Source organism: Medicago truncatula, chromosome 2, assembly GCF_003473485.1.
Source record: "Medicago truncatula cultivar Jemalong A17 chromosome 2, MtrunA17r5.0-ANR, whole genome shotgun sequence".
Lineage (NCBI taxonomy): Eukaryota > Viridiplantae > Streptophyta > Magnoliopsida > Fabales > Fabaceae > Medicago > Medicago truncatula.
The window spans coordinates 10,694,140-10,717,732 of NC_053043.1; the positions used below are offsets into that span (position 1 = coordinate 10,694,140).

The following is a 23,593-nucleotide window of genomic DNA, read 5'->3' on the forward strand; positions in this document are numbered from 1 at the left end:
GCTAATGTGATTCAAGATGATACTTAGGTGTTGGATTGTTTATATACCTAACTTACTTCTCATGTAGTCGAGGGTATCTGTGGCACCCAGGTGTGTTTGAATGGTCAGATTCGGGATGGCTTTACGTGGAAGGGTAACTTGGATGGTGTTTATTTGATGAAAGTTGGGTTTAAGTGGCTTCTGAAGTGGAACGCAAGCGAGGATGAGGTTGGATCATGGAAGTGGATTTGACGTTTAACTGCTCTTGAAAAGATTAAATTTCTATATTGGACGGTTTTCCATGATGTTGTTCCTACAAGGTTGTTGTTGCACAACAGAGGTATGCTAGACACTAATAACTGTCTGAGGTGCCTCAATAGTGGTGAAAGCATCCTGCACTTTTTTCAGGATTGTCTATTTGTTAAGCATCTTTGGCTTGCTCTCGGATTTGACAATATTAACTTCTATTTGGAGAATTCTATAGTCACTTGGCTGAGGCAAGACGCGTTTAGCACAAATAATTATTTATTCTTTGTTGGATTTGGTGGACACGAAACTCACTTTGTATGGAGAATGAGATAATTTCTATTTTCTCCTCGAATGTAAAAATTTACAATTTTGCAGCCCTTCTTTGTTTTGTTTTCTCTTCGGTTTTATCCACGGATATAAGAGGTCGTTATGTCTTGGCATTTGGAGGAGAGTATGGTCGTTGTGTTGAATGTTGACGACAACAATTTTGGAAATCCTGGAATAACCAATTTTGGTTGCGTTCTTCGTAGTAATGATGGTAGTTGACTACATGTGTATGATGTAAAGGTTGGTATTTCCACAATCGTACATATAGAGTTGTTAGCTCTGTTTCATGGCCCTAAAGCAGCTTGAGAAAGAGGATATATGTATGTCATCTACTACTCTGAATGTTCACTTAGTTTCAACCATAGTGAACCATTGATATCATTATGCTTGTAAGTAATGTGTATAATTTATTACAAAGGAATTGGAGCGTTCTAGCAAACTGATGCTCCTGAAGATGTATCATAGAGATCGATTATTAGTTGTTTTCTTATTCTTTTCTTTTTGTTAGCTTTTTTCCAACAAAAAAAAATGTGATTGAAAAGAGTATACATTTTTACATTGTTTTTGTGAAGTTTTTGAGTAATATTTTAAGAAAAAAAACATTGATGGAGTGGGTCGGTCCGGGTGGTTGACCCGTTATGTCAACCCTGCTTTTTGTCATGACCCGCAAGAAAACTGCTGGATGGAAAATCCGTCTTTACTTTCCTTCCTCATTTTATTTCTCAAAACAAACACTATTTGGGCGTTTTGTTACACTCTCACATTTCCCTGTTCATCCATCGGATCGACAATCTCTATACCTGTACAAGGAAAACAATTTCACACAATATCAGATTCTGATTCACTCATTCTTCCTTCGTTCTCCCTCATCATCAATTTCGATCTCTCTCGCTTTCTTTCTATTGTGAGAAATGGACAAGGTTGTAGAAGAGGTGGAAAGGGTGAAGAAAGAGTGGAACGAAACATGCATCAAAACACAGGATCACATCAATGCAATTGGAGAATACGGTAAATCAGGAAGATCAAAAGATGAAAAGAATTCACTTGCTAGATTAAACGGTATTGCTCAAGATGGTTTAGCGCTTCTTTCTTCTTTGCATTTCAATCTCGATCTTCTCGCTCCTCAGTTGCCTACACAACAAGAAGTTGATTCTGCTCGTCAATTGCTTCAATCATGGAAAACCCTAACTCAAAAGTACTCTCTCTTTCTCTCTGTGCTTGGTTTATAATTGATTATTTGTAAATAAGTGAATTGAATTTCTCGAAATTGCAGGGGTTTAGGGATTTGGATTTCCATATTTATGAATTGTTGAATTAGTTTCTGTATTTGAAAATTGTCAATCAAATTAGTCTCTGTATCGTGATCAGAAATGTCCAGTTTGTGCATGTTTATAGAAATTTGTTTAGAGCTTCTTTGATCTCTATATTTTGATAAACAATTTCAGCAAAATCGTTGTTTGAATTAATTGATAGAGGGACTAAATTGATTGGTAGACTTTAATTTCGGGGACTAATTTACTATTTTGTAAATTTGTGGGAGGATATTGTCAAATTTATTCTTTGGAAGTAGTTCGGTGTAAATTTAGTCTTTGGAGTTTTTATCATTTCAAAATAGTTCCTCAAATTGTGATGGTGTTTTAGCTACTTCAATTGACTGTAATGAACTATAGACTTGTAATTGCAATTCCACTTTTTATGTGGACAATATATAGGTAGCTTTATGTGCAGACCAAACATTGATTGTTCTGTAGACACCCAATATGTATCAATTTCAGCTACTAATAGTTTAAATCACTTCGAAGGGAATTAACTTTTGAGGGAAAAAAAAAAGCCTTCGATGATAAACAAAATTTGGCACTACAAATGCAAGTGGGTTATGGGCACTTTATGCGCTGAGTGTTTGTGGCTTAGACATTTTGTACTAATTTGTTCTGTTGGACAATTTGCTAAAGATAAAATACAATTTAAAGAAATTCGTTTTTAATTTTCTCACACACTCCCTATGCTGATATACACAAATATTGGGGATCACGCCATTTAGCAATCAAACACAATATCAATCAAGAGAAGGGGAAGGAAGGGAAGAAAAGTAGAATCAGAAAACATAAAAACTCCTTCACAATTGTAAATAAGTGAATCAAAGTCCTAAAAATTGTAGGCAGTGGGCAATTTGATCTCTGAAATTGAAGATTGTGATTAATTTAGTTTCTCTGTCATCTAATAGGACCAGAAATGCTGAGTTGACACATTGTTTAAGGTATGCTCAACTCAGTTTGAGCATGTTTTTGGACATTTGTTTAGAGGTTCTTCGATCTCTATTTTGAAATCCAAAGTCAAAAAAATTGTTTGAATTGATTAACAGAGGATTAAATTGATTGGTAATCATTTCGAGGAATAATTTACCATTTTGTAATTTTGAAGGAGGAAATTATCTTACACTTAATTTGTGGAACAGAATCGGTGGTTCACTCAATTCTAAAGAAAATGGATTTAAAATGAATGAATCACTTGACTTTGAAAGTGGTACGCTGTCAATTTAGTCCCAGGATTTTTTATTATTTCAAATAGTCCCTCAAATTGAAAATATCTATTTATTTTAGTCTTTTCAGATCAGTCAATTTAGTTTTCGAAAATGCGTGACAGAGACTAACTTGATTGAAAAATCTCAAATGAAGTGATTATTTTGTTAATTTCAGAAAACAAGTTGACATTTTCCAACAATGCCATGACTAAATTGGCGATTCACTTGGTTTAATATAGAGATTAGTAATGATTGTGTTTTAATGTGTTTACAATTTCTGTTGATAATATATGTTTGTATGTTTTGAACAGTTTGCGGATAAGTTTGAGGAATGCTAATCTACAAGCCAAGGCTAACTTGAGGAAAGCTGCTCAAGAAGAGGCAAATATACTTACTTGAATATCTTTAACCTTAGCATTGTGGTGTTCATGTTGCTTAAATACTTTTCTGGTTTGATTTTCCAGTGTTATTGGGAACATCTTCTAGTCACTGACTCTGAACCTATTAGTTATATTGTGGTTGTGGTCGTGGTCGTGGATGTGTGCTATTTGTTTATAATGATGGATTGGAGAGTGCAGTGTAACTTATTCCGTTTTTATACGTTGCAGAGAGAACTACTTCTAGGTGGTGGAGAAGAATCAACAGTTCGCAGACGCAATTTGCAGTATGTCCTTGGTGCAATTTTCAGTTTGCCCTAGTTTTATTCATCGTTTATTCCCATTTCATTTGGCACTTGACATGATGCTGGGATAAAGTATTTTAATTCTCAAATCTGTGTTCTTCGTCCAGGACAAAAGCTGGAATGACATCTGCCGCAGAGAGCATAACAGAAAGCCTCCGTCGTACCCGTCAATTGATGGTTCAGGTTAGTAGTTAGGTATCTTTCTTTGTAAACTTTAGTTTGATCATGCTCCTGTGTTAGTATTTTGCCCCATCCTTTTCCTTTTTAAAATATAACCTGTTTATGAATGATTAATTAATAATTAGCATACTCGTTGTATCTGTGTGTTAATCAGGAAGTTGAAAGAAACACAAGCACACTTATGACTCTTGGTAGGTATATTTTTCTCCTATCCTGTCTATATTAATGATTGTTGTTTACCATTCTTTCTATTGATAGGAATTTACATTGATGGTTAAAAATAGAGTTCAATATCACAAACCAATATTATTGAATCTTTAGACTGTGATATGATATAAACCGATTATGTTCCTTATCTTTTTAGTATTTAAAACTCTCTTGATGTGATATGAGTACAGACTTATGGTGAAACTATTCAAGGAAATTTCTATCCCCTGCCACTTTTTGGGCTTGAACTTTATAGGGTGTTTGGCCAGTGATTTTTAGCACTATGGAAGGCTTTGCAAAGGGATTGACATCTTATCTGATGACGCTCCCCATTTTTATTGTGTGTAAAGTCCTTTCTTTTAGCTTCTGCTTTTTCCTTCCATGAATTCACCTTTTATCCCCCTTTCCTACCTTACCCCTCCAAAAGATTAAGCATAACCTTGAAGCATAGTAAGATCTTAGAATAGAATTCATCCATTCTAGCCTAAGTACAGGAAGCATTAAAAAGAAAAGAAAACTACATGAAGCTGAATATTGAAGAAAAATGAAGTTGACACATGTTGGCAGCTTGTTAAATCATGTTTTAACTTTTTAACAATTGTAAAGCTTGCTCTGTGTTAGAATTCATAAATCTGAATCATTTTATTTTTATTTGTATTCCATTAGCCCAAACTGTAGAATGTAATGCATAATTTTCCGAGATGCAGTTAATTACATAGTGCAGCAAAGGTTAAGGATATTGTAGTTTGTATTCCTATATGTTGAAATAAAAAGGTCAAACTTTCCATGTGGATGATTTTGGTATGCAGAGCCCTGAATTAGGAAAGGTAAATGTGATGGGAAACCGGAGTACATCAGATGATCCTAGCCTCTGAAGTAGTTAAGGCATTGCAAATAGAATAGACTAACCAACTACTGTTAGTTACAGAGGACTTAGGATAGTTAACAGGGCAGATAATTAAAAGGAGAGAAACTGGAGGGGAGGGCATAGGGCAGAGACTGCAGTTAGCATTCAAGGAACATTTCTTGACTTCCTCCTTAAATACAGGTGCCTTTTTTCTTCGAGTCCGGGTTTGCTCCATTTATATACCCTCCATTTGTTGTCCATTTATGAGAGAGATAGACACAAGTGATAGATTAGTGAGACCCATTTTCATAAGTGGGTCCCAGTAATCTTCCACTTGTGTCTATCTCATAAATGGAGGGTAGATAAAGGAGCAAACCCGGACTCCTTTTCTTCAGGGGGAGGCCGTACGTATTGATTGGCAGAGATCCTAGTCTAGCCGCAGAAGTATTCAAGGCATTGTAAATAGAACAAACAGACTAACTACTGGTTAAGACTCAGGATAGTTGGACAGGCAGTAGAAATGAAAGAGGAGAGAGGATGGCATTGGAAATTTAATTTTGGTTGCATGTAGTCCAATCTCTCATATTCCCACGGACAATTCTTCCGTCTTGTATCTTCCATAGTGCCCTAGTTCTGATACCCAATGTTGTCAAAATTGTGATTGAACATGTAGGATTGTACGATACACATTTAATGTAGTTAACCAATCCCGTGACACACCTAAAATCTCCTTTGCGTGTAATGTAAATTTGTTCACTGTTTCTGTTGATATGCTGGTTGAAATTTTAGTTGAATTAAATTTCTATTTTGATGAGTTGTGATACTGATATTGTTTTCATCAATATGATTACAAGAAGTATGAAATAATCTTATTCTCTGTATTTGTTTTGCAAATTGCTTGGATATATAGATGAATCAACTGGAGTGTTAAAAAAGGCTGAAAGTGAATATAAAGGGCACCGCTCATTGTTGACGAGAACTAGAAATCTTCTTTCCACAATGCAACGTCAAGATATCATAGACAGGTATCGAAAAAAATGATTCTTTCCTGAATCCTACCATGGTGGGAGTTTGGCAGTATCAGGTTGTCCTTTTTTACTGTGCACTCACGTTGTTTGGTCTTTTTAAATCCTAACAATCAATTTGTATACAAACAGGGTGATACTTGGGGTTGGCTTTCTGTTGTTCTCCCTTGCCGTTCTTTATGTTGTTTCCAAACGTATTGGAATACTTACGTTGCAGAGAAAGGTTACTGGGGCCATAAAAGCTGGTATGATGGGCCAGGCAGGGCTAAGACCACAAGCTGTTGCAGAGAACATGAATCCTCATCAAGCCAGAGTTGATCGTGTTCATAATATAGAGGCTCCTTTAGAACAACAAATACATGATGAACTTTGATACATTTCCAATAAATGGTGTTGTGTTGTCCGCAATTATTTACATTAAGAGATATCGTTTACCTTCACACACAACTTTAGCACCCTTCCGATTGCTTAAAATGAAAAGTCTTTATCATCTTGAGAGTTGAAAAGCCATGTGGTACCTTTCTAATTAGAAGGTTACTATGAGAGGATTATTAAGCTGTTTTATGATATCGATTTTGAATTTTTTTTATCCTGTAGCCATTATAATTTGGGCTAGTGATCTCGTATTTGTTGACATAGTGAAAATTGTATACAAGAAAATTTTGGAAATAACGTGTTGTCTCCTTGCTCTCTCACGGACACATCAAAACTATATTTAACAGCTGAAAAAACATGCAATCTAACAACGAAGCATTCAATTACGCGGGTGCACAAGATTTTTATGAGATATTTTTCAAGATGAATAAACTTGTGTGATTCAAGTTGAGCTAATATGCACTTAGCCCATTTTCACGGGTCTTCGCTTCATTTAACTATAGCATAATCATTGAATATAATCCCTCGCCATTCGATTCTCTTGTTGCTTAACTAATATGGAGACTAGATAAAAAATAATATAAGTGAATACAGGCAATAGTAATAAAAAAGTAAAATCTAATGTCTAAAACATATTTCACATTAATTTTAGTGGTTGATGTGATTAAACGGGTGTATTAAGTGTTTATCAATCAATCCAATATATTATTTTGTGAGCGGTGTATCTCCAAGTAAGTAAGTTACAAAGACTAATATTTAAGTTGAGTACAATTGTTCCCTCAAAAAAAAAAAAAAGTTGAGTACAACTGTAATAGGGGAAAAAAATTCTCGGTCGATTCAAACTGAGAACCTCTTATTAAAGTGGAAGAGATTCTTTACCTATCATCTTTAGTGTGTTGGGAATCAATCCAATACATTTGATCTGTATAGAGAATTTTTAGTGGTTTGGAGTGGAGAATTTTTGGAGTGTGGGACCCTAGAAGAGACAACAAAACTGAATAAATTCATGCACAAAGTATTATCCCCTTAGTATTTTCTCATTCCCTTAATTTAGCGTGAGCATTTTTCAACGTGAGTTAACTCACAGTGATCCTTTGAGGATTGATTCAATCAATTTTTAAGTCGTTTCAACCGATCTTAAAAGTATCAGCGTAAATTAATTTTCACTTATGCTAAAGAATGTCGAGTGTGAGTTAACGGTAGAGAATGAACAAGTTTAAAAAGGAGATAATCAATTTTCTTGAAACAATTTGGGCCACAAGCCCAAAATGAGGCATTTGGACCACCAGCATCCTTGACCCATACAGAAAACACGCAGAGCAGATATCTATAAGACACTGTCACGCTCCTCCACACACCTTTTTCCTTCACATTTCTCGTTCTCTTTCTCTCTCTCCGATCGAAGAAACCATCACACCTTTCTCCTATATCTTCTCCACAACCTTCGCTCCCAATCAATTCTCCAACAACCACAACTAACCCATGGTTCGTTTTCTCTATCTTCTTCTTTTACCACTCAATTCTTACACATCGATTACAATTTCCGCAAATTTTGCCTTTTTTTTTTTTTTTTTTAATTTAAATTATTTAGTATATACGATTGAATTAGTCCTCTCGAATTCATCTCCGATTTCAGCTCTTTTTGTTGACTATAGTACAATCCGAGCTGGATTTTTCATGATCTGATCTTTTCACTTTAGCTGCATTTTTTTTTTTTTTGCGAATCTCACTTCATTTTCAGATCTGATCTTGTTGTCGATTTCATTTTTTGAATTGGATTATTTTCAAATTAATCGTATAATACGATGATTTAGTGGATTATTAATTTATTATTACAATAGCTGATGAATTGTGGTTTGCTTTGATCTGTGTGGATATATTATCTGATTTGTGTGAATTTTATTTAATTATTTTGTTCGGGTAAGCTTGTGGTAGTTAATTATTGGTGCAATTTTTAATTAGAGAATATTCTTTTTATTAGATTTATTTATTTTGTTTAAGTTTCTTTGATTAGATTTTTTTTTTTTAATTTTTTAATGAACTGAGATATGCTATATATTTTTAGCTTGAAGAAGACGCATCTAAACATAACTTGGCTTTTTTTGTTGTTGTTTACTTAATTTTGCACTGATCACTGGTATTTGTCTATATTCCATTGATTTGGACAGCACTATGCTTGTATAAGGGTTATTCACTTTGTTAGCGGGCTAAGTATTGCTATAACATTTTATCATTCACCATGTATTAATTTAACTCTTTGTTTTTCAGCTTTTTAAAGATCAACTATTAGGAATTGTTTTGTTTGAGGAAGAGTTTGTCTTTGCCTTTGATTGAAAAATTGTCACCTTCTATCCGAAGATTTGTATATTTCCAATGTGATACAAAACTTTTAGGATCTTGTTTTTTTGATCCGTATGAATTGAATTTGGTATTAGGCTTTACAACACTCACACACGATATGCACCAACGACTTGCGCTAGACTCTCTTGGACTGTAGAAACTTCAAAAATAGGCAATCATGTGAAAAAAAAAAGGTGGTATTTTTTTAATAAGTTTGAAGTGAGAAATGAAAATGGTTAGCAACTAAAAACTTCTCATTTGATTCAGACTTTTAGTATTTCTATCAGATCATTTTTTCCTACCGATACTTTGGCATGAACAGTCTTTTTCTTTGTATTTCTCTTTTTTGCTGAGTAACAAGTTAAATTACAAAGTTTGCTTATTTGTGTACAATCACATGTGATCTGCTGGTGCCTGGCATTGATGATTGATTATGATGTGTTCCTAACTGCAATTCTACAGGCAAATGCAGCATCTGGTATGGCAGTCCATGATGACTGCAAGTTAAAGTTTATGGAACTCAAGGCAAAAAGGACACACCGGTTCATAGTGTATAAGATCGAGGAGAAACAGAAGCAAGTCATTGTGGAAAAGCTTGGTGAGCCAGCCCAAGGCTATGAAGATTTCACTGCATGCCTTCCTGCTGATGAGTGTCGTTATGCTGTTTATGATTTTGAGTATCTGACAGAAGAGAATGTCCCCAAAAGCAGAATTTTTTTCATTGGCTGGTAATGTTTGCTTTTTGATACATGGGTATAGTTTTCCTTGGTTGTTTACTTCCTATCTGCATTAATTCTGTTGGCTTTGTGTGTAGGTCGCCTGATACAGCAAGGGTGAGAAGCAAGATGATTTATGCAAGCACCAAAGAAAGGTTCAAGAGGGAGCTGGATGGAATTCAAATAGAGTTGCAGGCAACTGATCCTACTGAAATGGGTCTTGACGTGTTCAAAAGCCGTGCCAACTAAATAATGATTCTGAATAGTACAGGCTTTCTGGTGAGGGAGCTCCCCTTAAGCCTTAGTTAGTCATATTGAGATATCCATAGTTTGTGGGTTGGTCAACTTGACTAGGTTATGGTCTAAAATTTTCCAAAATTGTGGCATAAAGTGTATTGCACCTTCAACAGGCTTCTCTTGTTCCTGTGTATTTTGTTATGATTTGTGATTTATACAATCTTTTCGTTTGAGTGGCATTTTAGTATATCCTTACTGGGTAAATTTGTAACTGTTTTGTGTGATGATCAGACAACAAATGGGGTTCGCCTTTTTTAATATTGACACTAGTCATTCACTAATGCCTTTTGACTTCAGTAATTTCATTTTTTTGTTTTTCTGGTATGGATATTCAAATGCCTTCTGTAGTCTTGTTCATGCAAACTCTGTTTATTGGTTTGATGTAGTGATTAGATTAGTTAATGGATTAGGCACAGTAGTTACTAATTGGTTCCTATCAATCAAGTATTAATAACGATGCCTTGCTCCATAGCTGGCTTGAGTTTGTTGAAGTCTTTGTTCCTTTTGTAAGATAGTCTCACGGATGGAATAAGTAACTTCGTTTTTTTCTTTTTCTTTTCTGGGGTTTTTGTTGTTAGAATCCATAACCACAACCAATTAGGAAATGTGTGCTTGCACTATGAGGTTCTTATGACGCACTATAAAGCCTGGGGTTAGGTTGGGATAATATGGTTGGATTTTTTGTGTAAGAAATCGAAAGATGAACGTGAGTATAGTGATTAGGCTGGGAAGAAGAAAGGAGAAGAACAGTTGTCATACCATACACTGCAAATTTGGATTAAAAAAACATAATTTGAATTGCGAATCAAAATAAGTTTTTTTATTTTATTTTTATTTTTATTGTACTAAGTGCTCCCCTTTGCGTTTTTAATTTAATATAAAAAAGTCATTTGATTGTCCAAAAGACCATGAGGCTCCAAGATTTTATTGCAATTTCTTCACACTACATGGTGAAGATTTTTTTTTAAGGAACTACACGGTGAAGATTTTTGTTGTTTTAAGGAACTATGATAAATAAATTAATATTTGTAATTAAATTTTGATTTTAAGTTTCCTTCAAAAAAAAAAAAATCGATTTTAAGTTATTAAATTCATAATTCATTACTTCGGTAAAAACAAAGTTAGATTCATTACTCAATGGTGCACAAAAAAAAAGTCATTAGTCAAAGTGTATTCTGCATGCTAAAATAAAACTTCATTATCGGTAATTTTTCCGGCATAAACTGTACCGAAAGAGATTACAAGATAAACGGAAAGTCACCAAAATGTATATGAGAAATCATAAAGCAAGAATAGCAAAAGAGCCATGAGACTAAAACTAAGCTTCGACGAGGATAATGCATAAAACGATCTTCGTGCATAAAACGTATAAATGTTCCCCCGTATTCTTAAAAATCCGATCATTGCGCTCATTTCAAATAATCTGAACCGTACAAAGCCAAACAATGTTCAAGAAAAATCAATCCCTTTTTAAAAAATCACAACATACTAAAATGCAAACGATGATAAAAAAAATATGAAATTGTGACCAATTGTTGTAAAACCTAACCAATTTGCCACCATTTACCTTAATCTGCCATAAAATTCACATCTAACAAATAAAATGTCCCCTATCTTTATCCAAACCACACCCTCATGAATAAAGACACTCGTTGTTATTAATAACTTCTCTACGACAAAGGTTATTGGGATGCGGTTACGAGGTATAACATTTGGACGAATTTAACTGCCAAATTCACATATCCTCCTCAGCCTCCTGCAAAACAAATGTTACTAACTTGTAAAGTTTTTTCACATGTTCTTCCTCCCACGCAAACAATCACTTTCACCACTTCCACACCTCTACATTCACGCCCCACCCCAAAGAAAAACAATTTTGTCACCGTCTCCATTTTATTCTCTGCCAATCCATATAAACGACTTAACATATTAGATAATAGATTTCCCTCCACCCAATGGTCTCTCCAAAACAAAGTAGAAGACCCATCTACCATCTTACGATAATAGAGTTCCCTTCCTCACTGTATCGAGCAATTAACACTCGATACCACAAGTTATCCCTCTCCTCCAACATCCTCCACCACCACCTATCAAACAAAGCTAAGTTAAAACTCATGCAATCTCCTAAACCTCAAACCCCTTCCTCCTTTTTCAAACAGACAGTATCTCATTTTATCCAAATGATTTTCCTAATTTCCTCAACCCCCCTCAAAAAAAAAAAAAAAACATTTAAAATAGATTCAAGGGAAGAAATTATATGTGAGGGAGTCTTACCGAAGGAAAGAAAATAGACCGGCGTTGAGGACAAGACATACTTCAAAAGTGCCAAGCGGCCCCCCAATGAGGTTGCGACTCATCCACCCCGACGATCTACTCTTAATCTGATCCATCAAGGGAGTTCAAAAGTTCAATTTTCGCGGATCTTCACTTATAGGTAGCCCCAAATATAGAAAGGGAAGACAAACATTTTTACAATTCATAACCAATGATGTCTCATGCAGCCAATAGTCGACCACATTAACCCCAACCAACAAACTCTTATGAAAATTAACCTTTAAACCATAAATAGCTTCAAACAACATAAGAACGACCTTTAAAGCTCTGGCATTGGCCCAACTTTTAATTTCAACAAGCAAAGTATCATCTACAAACTAAAGGTGAGTTATAGTAACTGCCATATGCGCCCTCACCGTATACTCAGTAAACAAACTTGTTTCCAACATGGCTTTCATCGTAACATTTAATCCTTCTGTTGCTAATAAAAAAAGGAAAGACGACAAAGGTTCGCCTTGATGTAACCCTCTTTCCAAATTAAACTCTTCCATCTGACTCATATTAACCAAAATTGACGCGGTAGCTGTAGTGACACATTCTAAGATTCACTTTCGCCACATAGTTAGAAAATTCATTTTTGACATTACATCTTTCAAATAATTCTAGTCCACTGAACCATGAGCTTTTTCAATAATTCAGTTTTGCCATTTAATAAATTTGTTGAAAACTTAAAGAAGGAAAAGAAAAAAAAATTGCTATAAAAAGAAAAAGAATGATTAATAAATTATTTTGAAACTTTTTTCTTTTTTCTTTACCAAAGATATGTTTTGTTCCAGAGATAAAAGAGTTTTTCTACCTGCACCCTAGTTAATCATGGTTGCACCCTAAAATGACAAGATTACCCTTTCATAAAATTTGATTTTCAAAAAGCATATTCCTTCTTTCTTGGTTACACCCCAAACCCCTCTTCCAAAACCATAATTCTCCAATCGATCGATTCTGTTATGCGAAGATTTTCAAAACCATACTTTCTCACGTCCATTCATGGTTTTAAAGAAAATTCGAAGCAAATCAGGTTAGCAAGTGTTGTTCTTCAATCAATTGTGTTTTTCTTCTTATGGGTTCTCAGTTCTGCGATTTTGTGTTTTCCTTGTTCTGTAAACTCAATTTAAGTAGGTTCATGTAAACTCAGTTTAAGTAGGTTCATGTAAACTTAATTTAAGTAGGTTCATGTAAACTCAGTTTAAGTTTACATGAACCTACTTAAACTGAATTTAAGTTAACTTTACCAATATAAATTAAAACCGTAATCGTACAGTGCATCAGTGCAGTTGAAGGAAAAAATTGAAACTTGCAAATAGAAGAAGAAATTCACTTACTTATATCCAATTGAGTATGGATGAAAAATATTTTGATTCACTCTTTAATTTTCATGGAGATTGATATTGAACATCAAATTGTTTGATCGTGATCGCTTGTGGGGTGAAGAGGGTGAAACTCAGTGACAATGAATAAAATTAGGGTTTTAAGAAAATTTATATAAAAGGACAATTTTGGTATTATAAAAAACTTTTAAGAAAATTTAGATGTAACCAGAAAAACATGGAGTGTAAATAGAAAAACTCGAGATAAAATTGTATATTTTATCTTAATTTTTTTTTTTTTTTTTTTGGTCTTAGATGAAGTGGTAATCCACTGAAAATAAACTCACACACAACTGTGAGGTCCCGGGTTCGAACCCGGGTCATGACGTCCGGCCTTGCAATTTCGGCATTTGCCAGTTGAGCTAGGACTTCTAGACATTTTATCTTAATTATTATATATAAATAATTGATTTACGTGACAACTCAACATTTGATATATGTGTAATTTTTTTTAAGGATTTCTATTTTGTGTAAAATAATTGTACAATTAATGACAAAAACATATTAATTAAACTCATTTTTAATTCGAGAAAAGATGATATACATTTAGTTTTTCACTGACATCCAATAAAATGAAAAAATAGATGGATTTTTTTTTTTGTTGAGAAAAAGCAGACTTATGAAACACTTGGAAAAAGTGCGAAAAAAAATCTACATAATTCAACCTCTTCGTTTGTTTTTCTCATCTTCAATGTTTTTATTAGATGACGGTGTAAAAATATTTTAGAGTGTTACTGCATCATCATTAAACTCAATTAATTATACAAGATTGTGTAAACAGGATGAATGAGAGCGGGTAAAGGGTGAATGATTTGATCATGTCGGAGTTGGAGGGCGAAAAGCTCGTTACCTTGGACGGCGTCGATTCTCAACAACGTCAAGGAGAAGAAGAAGAAGAAGAAGAAGGAGGAGGCTTGAAGGTAATTATCTTTTCATATCTATGCTCTTTCTAAGATCTAGTTATTCTTAAGCTGAATAATTTCCACATGCTGTAATTCTTAAGCTGATTCAATGTTAAACAACTCAGCACCATTGGTGTCACTTTAAGTCAAATTGAAAAATCAATTACTTTTTGCATGTAATTTAAGCTGTAATTCTAGTTCTAATAAGTATATTCTTGCTTGAGAAGTATAGTCATTTAAAATGATCGAGGTTATTTTGTTGGTTTTATATGTCGAATAATCTGTTAAAATATTGTTTAGGTAGCTTATTAATTTTGTTTTGACGATAGGTGGACGACATTTCTGTGTGTTATGACCAATTACCCGATAAAGAATGCCAGGTAATTGAATTAGATTGTCAAAATGATATCTCTGAAGGAAGAAAAGAATTTCCCGCACCTGCTCTTGCTATGGAATTTGAGTCATATGATGATGCTTACAGTTATTATATTTGTTATGCCAAGGAGGTGGGATTTTGTGTGAGGGTTAAGAATTCATGGTTCAAGCGAAATAGCAAAGAAAAATATGGTGCAGTGCTTTGTTGTAGCAGCCAAGGTTTCAAAAGAACAAAAGATGTTAACAATTTGAGAAAAGAAACCAGAACTGGTTGTCCTGCCATGATAAGGATGAAGTTAGTGGAATCTCAGAGATGGAGGATATGCGAGGTTACTCTCGAACATAACCACGTCTTAGGTGCTAAGATACATAAATCCATTAAAAAGAACTCGTTGCCTAGTTCTGATGCGGAAGGGAAAACTATTAAGGTATATCATGCACTTGTGATAGATACAGAAGGTAATGACAATTTAAACTCCAATGCAAGAGATGACAGAGCTTTCTCCAAATATTCTAATAAGTTGAACCTGAGAAAAGGTGACACACAAGCCATTTATAATTTCCTCTGCCGTATGCAATTGACTAATCCAAACTTCTTTTATTTGATGGATTTCAATGATGAAGGGCATTTAAGGAATGCATTATGGGTTGATGCTAAGTCCAGGGCTGCATGTGGTTATTTTAGTGATGTCATTTATTTTGACAACACTTATTTGGTAAACAAATATGAAATCCCTCTTGTGGCTTTAGTTGGAATAAATCACCATGGTCAATCAGTTTTATTAGGTTGTGGCCTGCTTGCAGGTGAAATTATAGAATCATATAAATGGTTGTTTAGAACATGGATCAAATGTATACCAGGATGTTCTCCTCAAACTATTATTACAGATAGATGCAAAGTTTTGCAGAGTGTAATTGCTGAAGTCTTTCCCAGATCTCATCATTGCTTTGGATTGTCATTAGTTATGAAAAAAGTACCAGAAAAACTGGGAGGGTTGCACAATTATGATGCAATCAAGAAAGCGCTGATAAAAGCAGTTTATGAGACATTGAAAGTGATTGAATTCGATGCAGCATGGGGATTCATGATTCAACATTTTCGAGTTAATGATAATGAGTGGCTTTGTTCACTATATGAAGACCGAGTTCATTGGGCACCAGTATATTTGAAGGACAAGTTTTTTGCTGGAATGTTTGCAACACGGTCTGGGGAAAGCATTAGTCCATTTTTCGATAAATATGTCCACAAACAGACTCCTTTGAAGGAGTTTCTTGACAAGTATGAATTAGCTCTTTACAAGAAGTACAAGGAAGAATCTCTTGCAGATATTGAATCGAGAAGCTCAAGCCCTTTGCTAAAAACCAAATGCTCTTTTGAACTGCAGCTCTCTAGTATGTACACAAGAGAATTATTCACCAAGTTCCAACTTGAAGTGGAAGAAATGTTCTCTTGTTTTGGGACAATGCAGTTACACGTGGATGGCCCTATCATCGTCTTCTTGGTCAAGGAGCGCGTTTTGATCGAGGGAAACAAACGGGAAATTAAGGATTTTGAAGTTGTGTATAGTAAAACATCAGGTGAAATTCGTTGTATCTGTTGTTGCTTTAATTTTTATGGATATCTTTGTCGGCATGCGTTGTGTGTGCTCAATTTTATTGGGGTGGAGGAGATTCCTCCTAAGTACATTCTTTCGCGGTGGAATAAAGATTACAAGCGCTTCTGTATTCCCGATCACAACTGCTGTAGTTCTGATGATACTGATACTGACCCTATTCAATGGTCTAATCGGTTATTTAGAAGTGCCTTACAAGTTGTGGAGGAAGGAGTAATTTCTCTGGACCATTACAAGGTAGCGTTGCAGGCTTTGGAAGAATCACTTCATCAGGTTCGTGATGTAGAACACAAACAGGAGTAAACCTTAAATGTACTTGATAAAAATTAGTGCTGGTGTAAATATTTATATCTCTGATTTACCCCATGGTGTTTAACTTTGGTCATTTTACAATGTCTATAACTTGCATAACTATAGATATTTTTGGTCCTGAGTAGCTTTTCTTGTCATTTCTGCAATAATTAATCAATCTAATTCATTTACATAGTGGCGGTACCACTTTGGAAGCCGAACAGTTGACATGCTGTCTCCTGAATGAGTTTTGCTTTAAATGGAGGTAAGCCATACTCCTCCTGAATAAGTCCTATTTTACTTGTTGCATATGGTTTGTGACTGCAGTAGCAGCTGTTCCATTGTATCCACTAGGTAGCATGTTTTTTGTTGGATGCATTAATTCGCCTAGTCGAGGGTTTCAAGGTTGTGGACATTCTTAATGCTGAAAATAACTTTGAAGAAGTAATTAGGATAATATTTGGTAATAATGAGGTTTGAGTCTAGTGGTAGGAATTAAAACTTGACAAACTAAATTTGAATTTCGGCTGAATGATGTGATGATGTACTCACTTTTATTACTCAACACCGTATCAATGAGAAGTAAGATTTGGTAAAGTTGCGCTCAATTAATAAAATTGATTGCAGTGATTACATATACTTCTAATCATTTTTTTTGTCAAGAAGCTTGTTGACTAGGAATTCACTTTTTATTAATAAGAAGAGTTAAGCTCAACTAGAACATGCAATGTCTCTATCAACCGAGTTAAGTTCAATGAGGTATCATATTTTATTATGGGTAATCTCAAAGTAATAATTACACTACTTTCTATAGGAAAGTAACTCCTTTTAGTTGACTAAACAATTCTCTGAAGCTACTTATTAGCATCTCCCTTTTATTATTTTATCATGGTATATATACTCTTTTCCGTCTCAAATATAAGAAGAAAAATAATTTTATTAAATAATCTTGAATGTAAGTAAATTTTAACTACTTTTACAATATCCATATATACTATAACATAAAGGAATATAAGATTTTGAACTGCCTTTTCATTATTTCAATTATAATCTCAAACAAAATTTTCTATATTAATGTTGCATTGTTGGTGTGATTGAAAACGATAATAATTTATATTATATTTATTATATTGTTGGTATCGTTGAAAAAAATAAACATAGTTTGTTGGATTTTATAATTTGAAAGTCATAAATATCTATACTTATACTTTTAATCAAAATTTTATAAAAAACACCGTTTATAATTTACAAATGTTAACGTAATAAAAAGAGCGAAAAGAAGAATATGTGAATACCCATCTGACTGCTAGTTATAATAAGAGTAGAGTACTCTCGTGGATAGCGGTTTTTTTTCATGGATTTGAATTTTTTTCGATTTCAAAACACGATACAGGAGGAGTAATAGAGATGTATGTATTTACCCAGAACCCATCACCAAATATGTCTCGAATGTGGAAAATTACTTTATTACTCAAGTGAGATTTGTCATGTTATAAAATTTGTCATTGAAATTTAAAAGAGCAACTAAATTATTCGGTTAAGGAAATGTTAAAGGGAGCATATTGCTCGATAATGCATTACAACATTGCCTTCAAGATTGAATCTTTTTTTTTTCTTAAAAATGATTCACTGTGGGGATGCTGATGGGGTCGGGATACCCAAAATTATCGAGGACGAAGATATGATTCAATTTCTCATCATCATTGAATATGTGTAGGGTAAATGGTAAGTATATGAGAATCGGAAAAGATAAAACTCATCCTCACTCCGTTGTCATGCCTATTTGTTACTATCTGGCTAGTTATATACTACTACCTCCCTCCTTATATACAAATATATTTTACTTTTTTCACTTTTATTAAGAAAAATTGGTAGTATTATAAATGTGTCTATTTTATGAATGAATATACCTAAAACACTTCAATAAGTTTTTATTTTTTCATATTCCTAGACACTTATTTGTGTTTGGTTCCACTTTTAAAGGAATCATAATTGACTCTGAAGGTGTAGAATTGACTCTGACATGTTTGTCTGTTTCGAGTAGAATTGATTCTGCCTCCAAAATTTATTCTACTTGAAGTTAAGATTTGTAGTTTTTCATTATAGAATTAACTTTCATACATAAATTTATAGTTCAACTCACTTTTATATAAATGTATCCAAACTTAAATACTCCCTCCGATCTCATACGCAAGTAGAAAATCAAAAAACACACCCATTAACAAAGTGGTCTTTCTTCAAAACAAAATAACAAAGTGGTCTATGTGCATTAAGTCAACATAAAAAAGTAATCACTTTCCAATTTTACCACCGGAAATGCTTTGGAAAGTGTTGAAAATAATGAAATATGAATAATAGTAGATTTATTTTAAGGATAAATTTGGAATAATGACATTAAATATAATAATTATAGTGAACTTTTGCTTATATCTGAGACGATGATTTTTTTTTTTGTTGCTTACATTTGAGATTAGAGAGAGTAACTTTTAGTGAGAAATGCTTTTAATCAAAATCAATTCTATCAAAATTATTTCTCTCCACCGCCCAACCAAACACATGTGATGTTAATCAGGAGTTTATTTGAAAAGGAAGCAATAAATAATCTAATAATTTGAAAATGGATATATCTAGTGACAAATTGTTAGTCGAATGATTGCTTGTATTTAGGGACAAATGAAGTAATATCTATTATCCATACTTTTTTTCATAACCTTGTTATTTGTGTGAAATATCCGATTAGTTTTGTCGATGATTAATATCCATTGAAGAACCTAGATGACCACTTATAGTGTGATCTCCTCTCCCAACATACTATTTTTCATTCACTAAGACTCAAATCCAAGATTTATAGTGTGATCTTCCGTCCCAATAATACTATTTTTCTTCCACAAGACTCGAATCCAAGATTTTGCTTAATGAAACCTTAATTTAGTTTCTTGGATCAACATAATATCGGTATCTATTATCCATATTTTTAAATATAATAAATCAATAAATTATATTATAAAATATATATATATATATATAGACATCTAAATAATGAATTTTTAAAGAAAATGTTAACGAGTGTCTCCTTGACACTCTTTTAACACCTAAAATGATAAGATTTTATTAAAGTTTATGTATTTATTACATTTGGAAATTGAATAATTTTTTTTTATCATATATACATTTGTGAAATTTTCCACAGAACTAACATAAAATTGTATTATTGTATGATTTGATGTGTAAACAAAAGTTACAAAATAAATGCATGCTAATTATATTTATTCTCTAAAATAGTTAGTTTATTTATTTTAATAAACTAATTTAGAAAATTATTTCCTAAACTTTATTTCAAAATATTTTTGAAAGAATATAAAATATCACCTTATCAAGTTTAGTACTTATAGAATTCTTCTTTATAGATAACAAAAAGAAATAATCTCCTAAAAAAAGTAAAAAATCTTCCTCAATTTTAATTATTTTTCTAGCCTTTTTTTTATACCAAAATTCACATTGACTTTCCCTCGAAAAATAATGTAAAAAAAAGAAAAGAAAGGGAACAACGCAGTGTGCACAGATCATCTTTTTAAATTGAACTTCTCCGGTGAGTTTGTTATCACCATCTTAAAATTATTTATATCTTATTAACCGTTTAGTTCTATTAGTCCGTGAAGATTGTGTTACGGATTCTGTCCATGTTTTTAAATTAATTAATCTTCGTTATTGGTTTATTTGAAAAACTTATAAAAACAGCTTGTGACATTAGCAATGTCATAAGCAGTTTTCATCTTATTTTCATAAGTTCTCTAAAATAGCTTATGAAAAGGGCTCAAAATTTATAGGAAAATAATTTGACTTTATTTTATCTTTTTTTTTCTTTCTTTCTATAGAAATAGTTTTTAAATAAGCGCTTATCTTGTGCTATAAAATGCAAATAAGTTGATTTGAGTTGAAATGCAACATTCGTGGACATCCTATTCTTTTACAGAAGTAGTTATGTGAAGTCTCTGGGCTAATGATGACCGACGATGCAGCGTGTTCTCCAAATGATAAAGGATTGTCGCTGAGCCCTAATCTGGACATCACGGTAAATCGAACTTAATGACTTGTTTTTATACTGTACTTTTCAGTTTATTTGTGTATCTGCCTCTAACCAAAGTATTTATTTATACTGCAATAGAGGATTTATGTGATCCTCTATTTATAACACTGATTATAAATCATTTATCTGAGATCGATGTCAATCCGTTATAGTTGGTGTATTGCTTCAAAGATATAATGATAGTATAATGGGAGAGGTGAAAACGGGTAGGTACAAGATCATGATTGTGTAGGGTGAAAATAAAAGAAACCTTCATACCTGTAAGTAATATAAAATTTCAAGTTGGGAACTGTAGGCCATCTTTGAGCTTAGATTGTGTTTAGAATTTGTTTTTTTTATTTCATTACTATTTCCAGATAGATGAGGGATCTCCACAAAGTAAGCAACTACTTGAGCTTGAAAATGGAAGGGAGGAAACCACGGGAGTTGACAGTCATAGTGAAGAATCTCAAAGAACAAATGACTACGCCCAACCTGTTGAGGGATTGGAGTTTGAAACTTATGATGATGCCTACAACTATTATAATAGCTATGCCAGGGATATTGGATTTGCTATTCGGGTTAAATCTTCGTGGACCAAACGTAACAGTAAAGAGAAGCGTGGTGCTGTCTTGTGTTGTAGCTGTGAAGGTTTCAAAACAATTAAAGAAGCTAATAGTCGTAGGAAAGAAACACGAACAGGCTGTCTAGCAATGATTAGATTGAGAGTAGTGGAATCTAATAGGTGGAGGGTGGATGAAGTCAAGCTTCAGCATAACCATTCATTTGATCCTGAAAGACCGCAAAACTCTAAATCACATAAGAGGATGGACAGTGGGGCCAAAAGAAAGGTTGAGCCGACTCTAGATGTTGCTGTACGGACAATCAAGTTATATCGAATGCCAACTGTAGATGTTTCCGGTTATGGGAGCTCAAATTCTAATGAAGGAGGAACTAGCACCAACGTTAAATTTTCCAGGAGACTGAAGCTAAAAAAAGGTGATGCAGAACTTGTTTCAAATTACTTCTGCCACCGTCAACTGGGGAGTCCTAATTTTTTCTATTTGATGGATCTGAATGATGATGGACAACTGAGGAACATATTTTGGATTGATTCTAGATCTAGGGCTGCATATAGTTATTTTAGTGATGTGGTTGCATTTGACTCAACATATTTGTCAAACAATTATGAGATTCCACTAGTTGCATTTGTTGGTGTTAATCACCATGGTCAATCTGTTTTGCTAGGATGTGGTCTGCTTGCAGATGAGACATTTGAAACGTATACCTGGTTATTTAGAGCATGGCTTACTTGTATGTCTAGTCGCCCTCCAGAAACTATTGTTACAAACCACTGTAAGACCATAGAATGTGCAATAGTAGAGGTTTTCCCGAGGGCTCGCCATAGAATTTTTCTATTGCAAGTCTTGCAGAGCATCCATGGATGTCTGGTGCAGTTTCAGGAAGATGTGGCATTTCAGATGGCACTGACAAGAGCGATATATGACCCTAAAACAGTAGATGAATTTGAAAGAGATTGGGATTCTCTGACCCAACATTATGGAATAAGAAATCATGCAAAGCTCCGAAGCTTGCACGAGGACAGAGAGCTTTGGGCTCCAGTTTACTCCAAGGACACATTTTTTGCTGGAATTTCTAATTACGAAAAGGGTGAGTCTACGATTCCCTTTTTTAAGGGTCATGTGCATCAACAAACTTCTTTGAAAGATTTTTTTGAGATTTATGAATTAGTTCAACAAAAAAAGCAAAAAACTGAAGCTCTTGATGATTTGGAGTCACAAAATTCAAGCCCGCAACTGAAATCAAGATGCCACTATGAGTTGCAACTCTCTAAATTGTACACAAATGCAATATTCAGTAAGTTCCAAGATGAGGTGGTGATGATGTCTTCCTGTTTCAGCGTCTCACAAAATCAAACAAACGAGTCTACAGTGACATACATGGTAAAAGAACATCAAGGGGAAGAACCGGTAAGAAATGATAGACATTTTGAAGTCATGTATGATAAAGCATTAACCGAAGTACGTTGCATTTGTAATTGCTTTAACTTCAAAGGCTACCTATGCAGGCATGCCTTGTATATCCTTAATTACAATGGTGTGGGGGAAATTCCATGTCATTATATTTTGTCAAGATGGAGGAAAGATTTTAAGCGATTGCATGTACCACATCTCAGCTCTGACGATGTTGATATTACCAATCCAGTTCAGCATTTTGATCATTTGCACAAACGTGGTATGCAAGTAGTTGAAGAAGGCATGATATCCCAAAATCATTACTTGGCTTCTTGGCAGGCATTTAGAGGGTCTTTAAATAAGATTCACCTTGTAGCAAACAAAATTGAATAAACAAAGCAAGAATAGTGCTAATATGTTGTGCATAATGTACTATTCGTTTCTTCATTTGCCTAGCTTTGACGCACATATATGGTTCTTTTTAGTTGTGTTATAAGTTTGAAAAATCATATGAAAGTATAGTGTGTATTCCTTTTTGTCAAGTTTTTTTTTTTTGAAACAGCATAATATATATAAAACCTTGCACAAGAAGTGCATAAGTCCAAAATTACAGAGAGGCCATAACAAACTGGCAGTAGAAGAAAAACTCCTAACAGGCGCTAGAGACTAACCAACACACCACCTGAAGAGCCTAAAAAACTCCTACACAAAAGGAACAAAAATAGACAGCAGAACTAAAAGGAACAAATCCAAACTGTCATCCCTGCCTGCTACAAAAAACAAAACCTGAGTCAAGCTGCCCGTTCCAAAAAACAGCAGACCACCCATCATCTTTTTCTTTTTAAACATTCCCTTGGATTCCAACACCCGCTGTCAAGTTAACCATATCAATATGCATAAACCACAACAGCAGTTGGTCATGCTGCT

At 33.9% G+C, this 23,593-nt stretch overlaps 4 protein-coding genes across 5 annotated transcripts; all 4 read left to right on the forward strand.

Annotated features, from left to right (window-relative positions):
* Positions 1–1,253: 1,253 nt before the first annotated feature.
* Positions 1,254–6,686, forward strand: LOC11405623 (uncharacterized). Its single transcript, XM_003594391.3, has 7 exons — positions 1,254–1,750; positions 3,388–3,457; positions 3,685–3,740; positions 3,866–3,941; positions 4,093–4,129; positions 5,903–6,017; positions 6,150–6,686. Exons 1-7 carry the CDS (start codon positions 1,467–1,469, stop codon positions 6,388–6,390), a joined length of 879 nt encoding a protein of 292 aa, XP_003594439.1. The 5' UTR covers positions 1,254–1,466; the 3' UTR covers positions 6,391–6,686.
* Positions 6,687–7,717: 1,031 nt separating this feature from the next.
* LOC11408216 (actin-depolymerizing factor 2) lies at positions 7,718–10,069 on the forward strand. The gene is made up of 3 exons (XM_003594392.4): positions 7,718–7,877; positions 9,195–9,460; positions 9,547–10,069. The coding sequence occupies exons 1-3, from the start codon at positions 7,875–7,877 to the stop codon at positions 9,695–9,697; spliced, it is 420 nt and encodes a 139-aa protein (XP_003594440.1). The 5' UTR covers positions 7,718–7,874; the 3' UTR covers positions 9,698–10,069.
* Positions 10,070–14,042: 3,973 nt separating this feature from the next.
* Positions 14,043–16,828, forward strand: LOC112419054 (protein FAR1-RELATED SEQUENCE 6). Its single transcript, XM_024775846.2, has 2 exons — positions 14,043–14,363; positions 14,675–16,828. The coding sequence occupies exons 1-2, from the start codon at positions 14,262–14,264 to the stop codon at positions 16,634–16,636; spliced, it is 2,064 nt and encodes a 687-aa protein (XP_024631614.1). The 5' UTR covers positions 14,043–14,261; the 3' UTR covers positions 16,637–16,828.
* Positions 16,829–20,125: 3,297 nt separating this feature from the next.
* On the forward strand, positions 20,126–23,208 carry LOC112419053 (protein FAR1-RELATED SEQUENCE 8). Of its 2 annotated transcripts, none has more exons than XM_024775843.2 (3): positions 20,126–20,213; positions 20,598–20,696; positions 21,068–23,208. In XM_024775843.2, exons 2-3 carry the CDS (start codon positions 20,625–20,627, stop codon positions 23,057–23,059), a joined length of 2,064 nt encoding a protein of 687 aa, XP_024631611.1. In that variant the 5' UTR covers positions 20,126–20,213; positions 20,598–20,624; the 3' UTR covers positions 23,060–23,208. The 2 variants fall into 2 exon arrangements, with proteins under 2 accessions (XP_024631611.1, XP_024631613.1); XM_024775845.2 differs by lacking the exon at positions 20,126–20,213 and having other exon boundaries at positions 20,276–20,696; positions 21,068–22,681; positions 22,780–22,951.
* Positions 23,209–23,593: the final 385 nt, after the last annotated feature.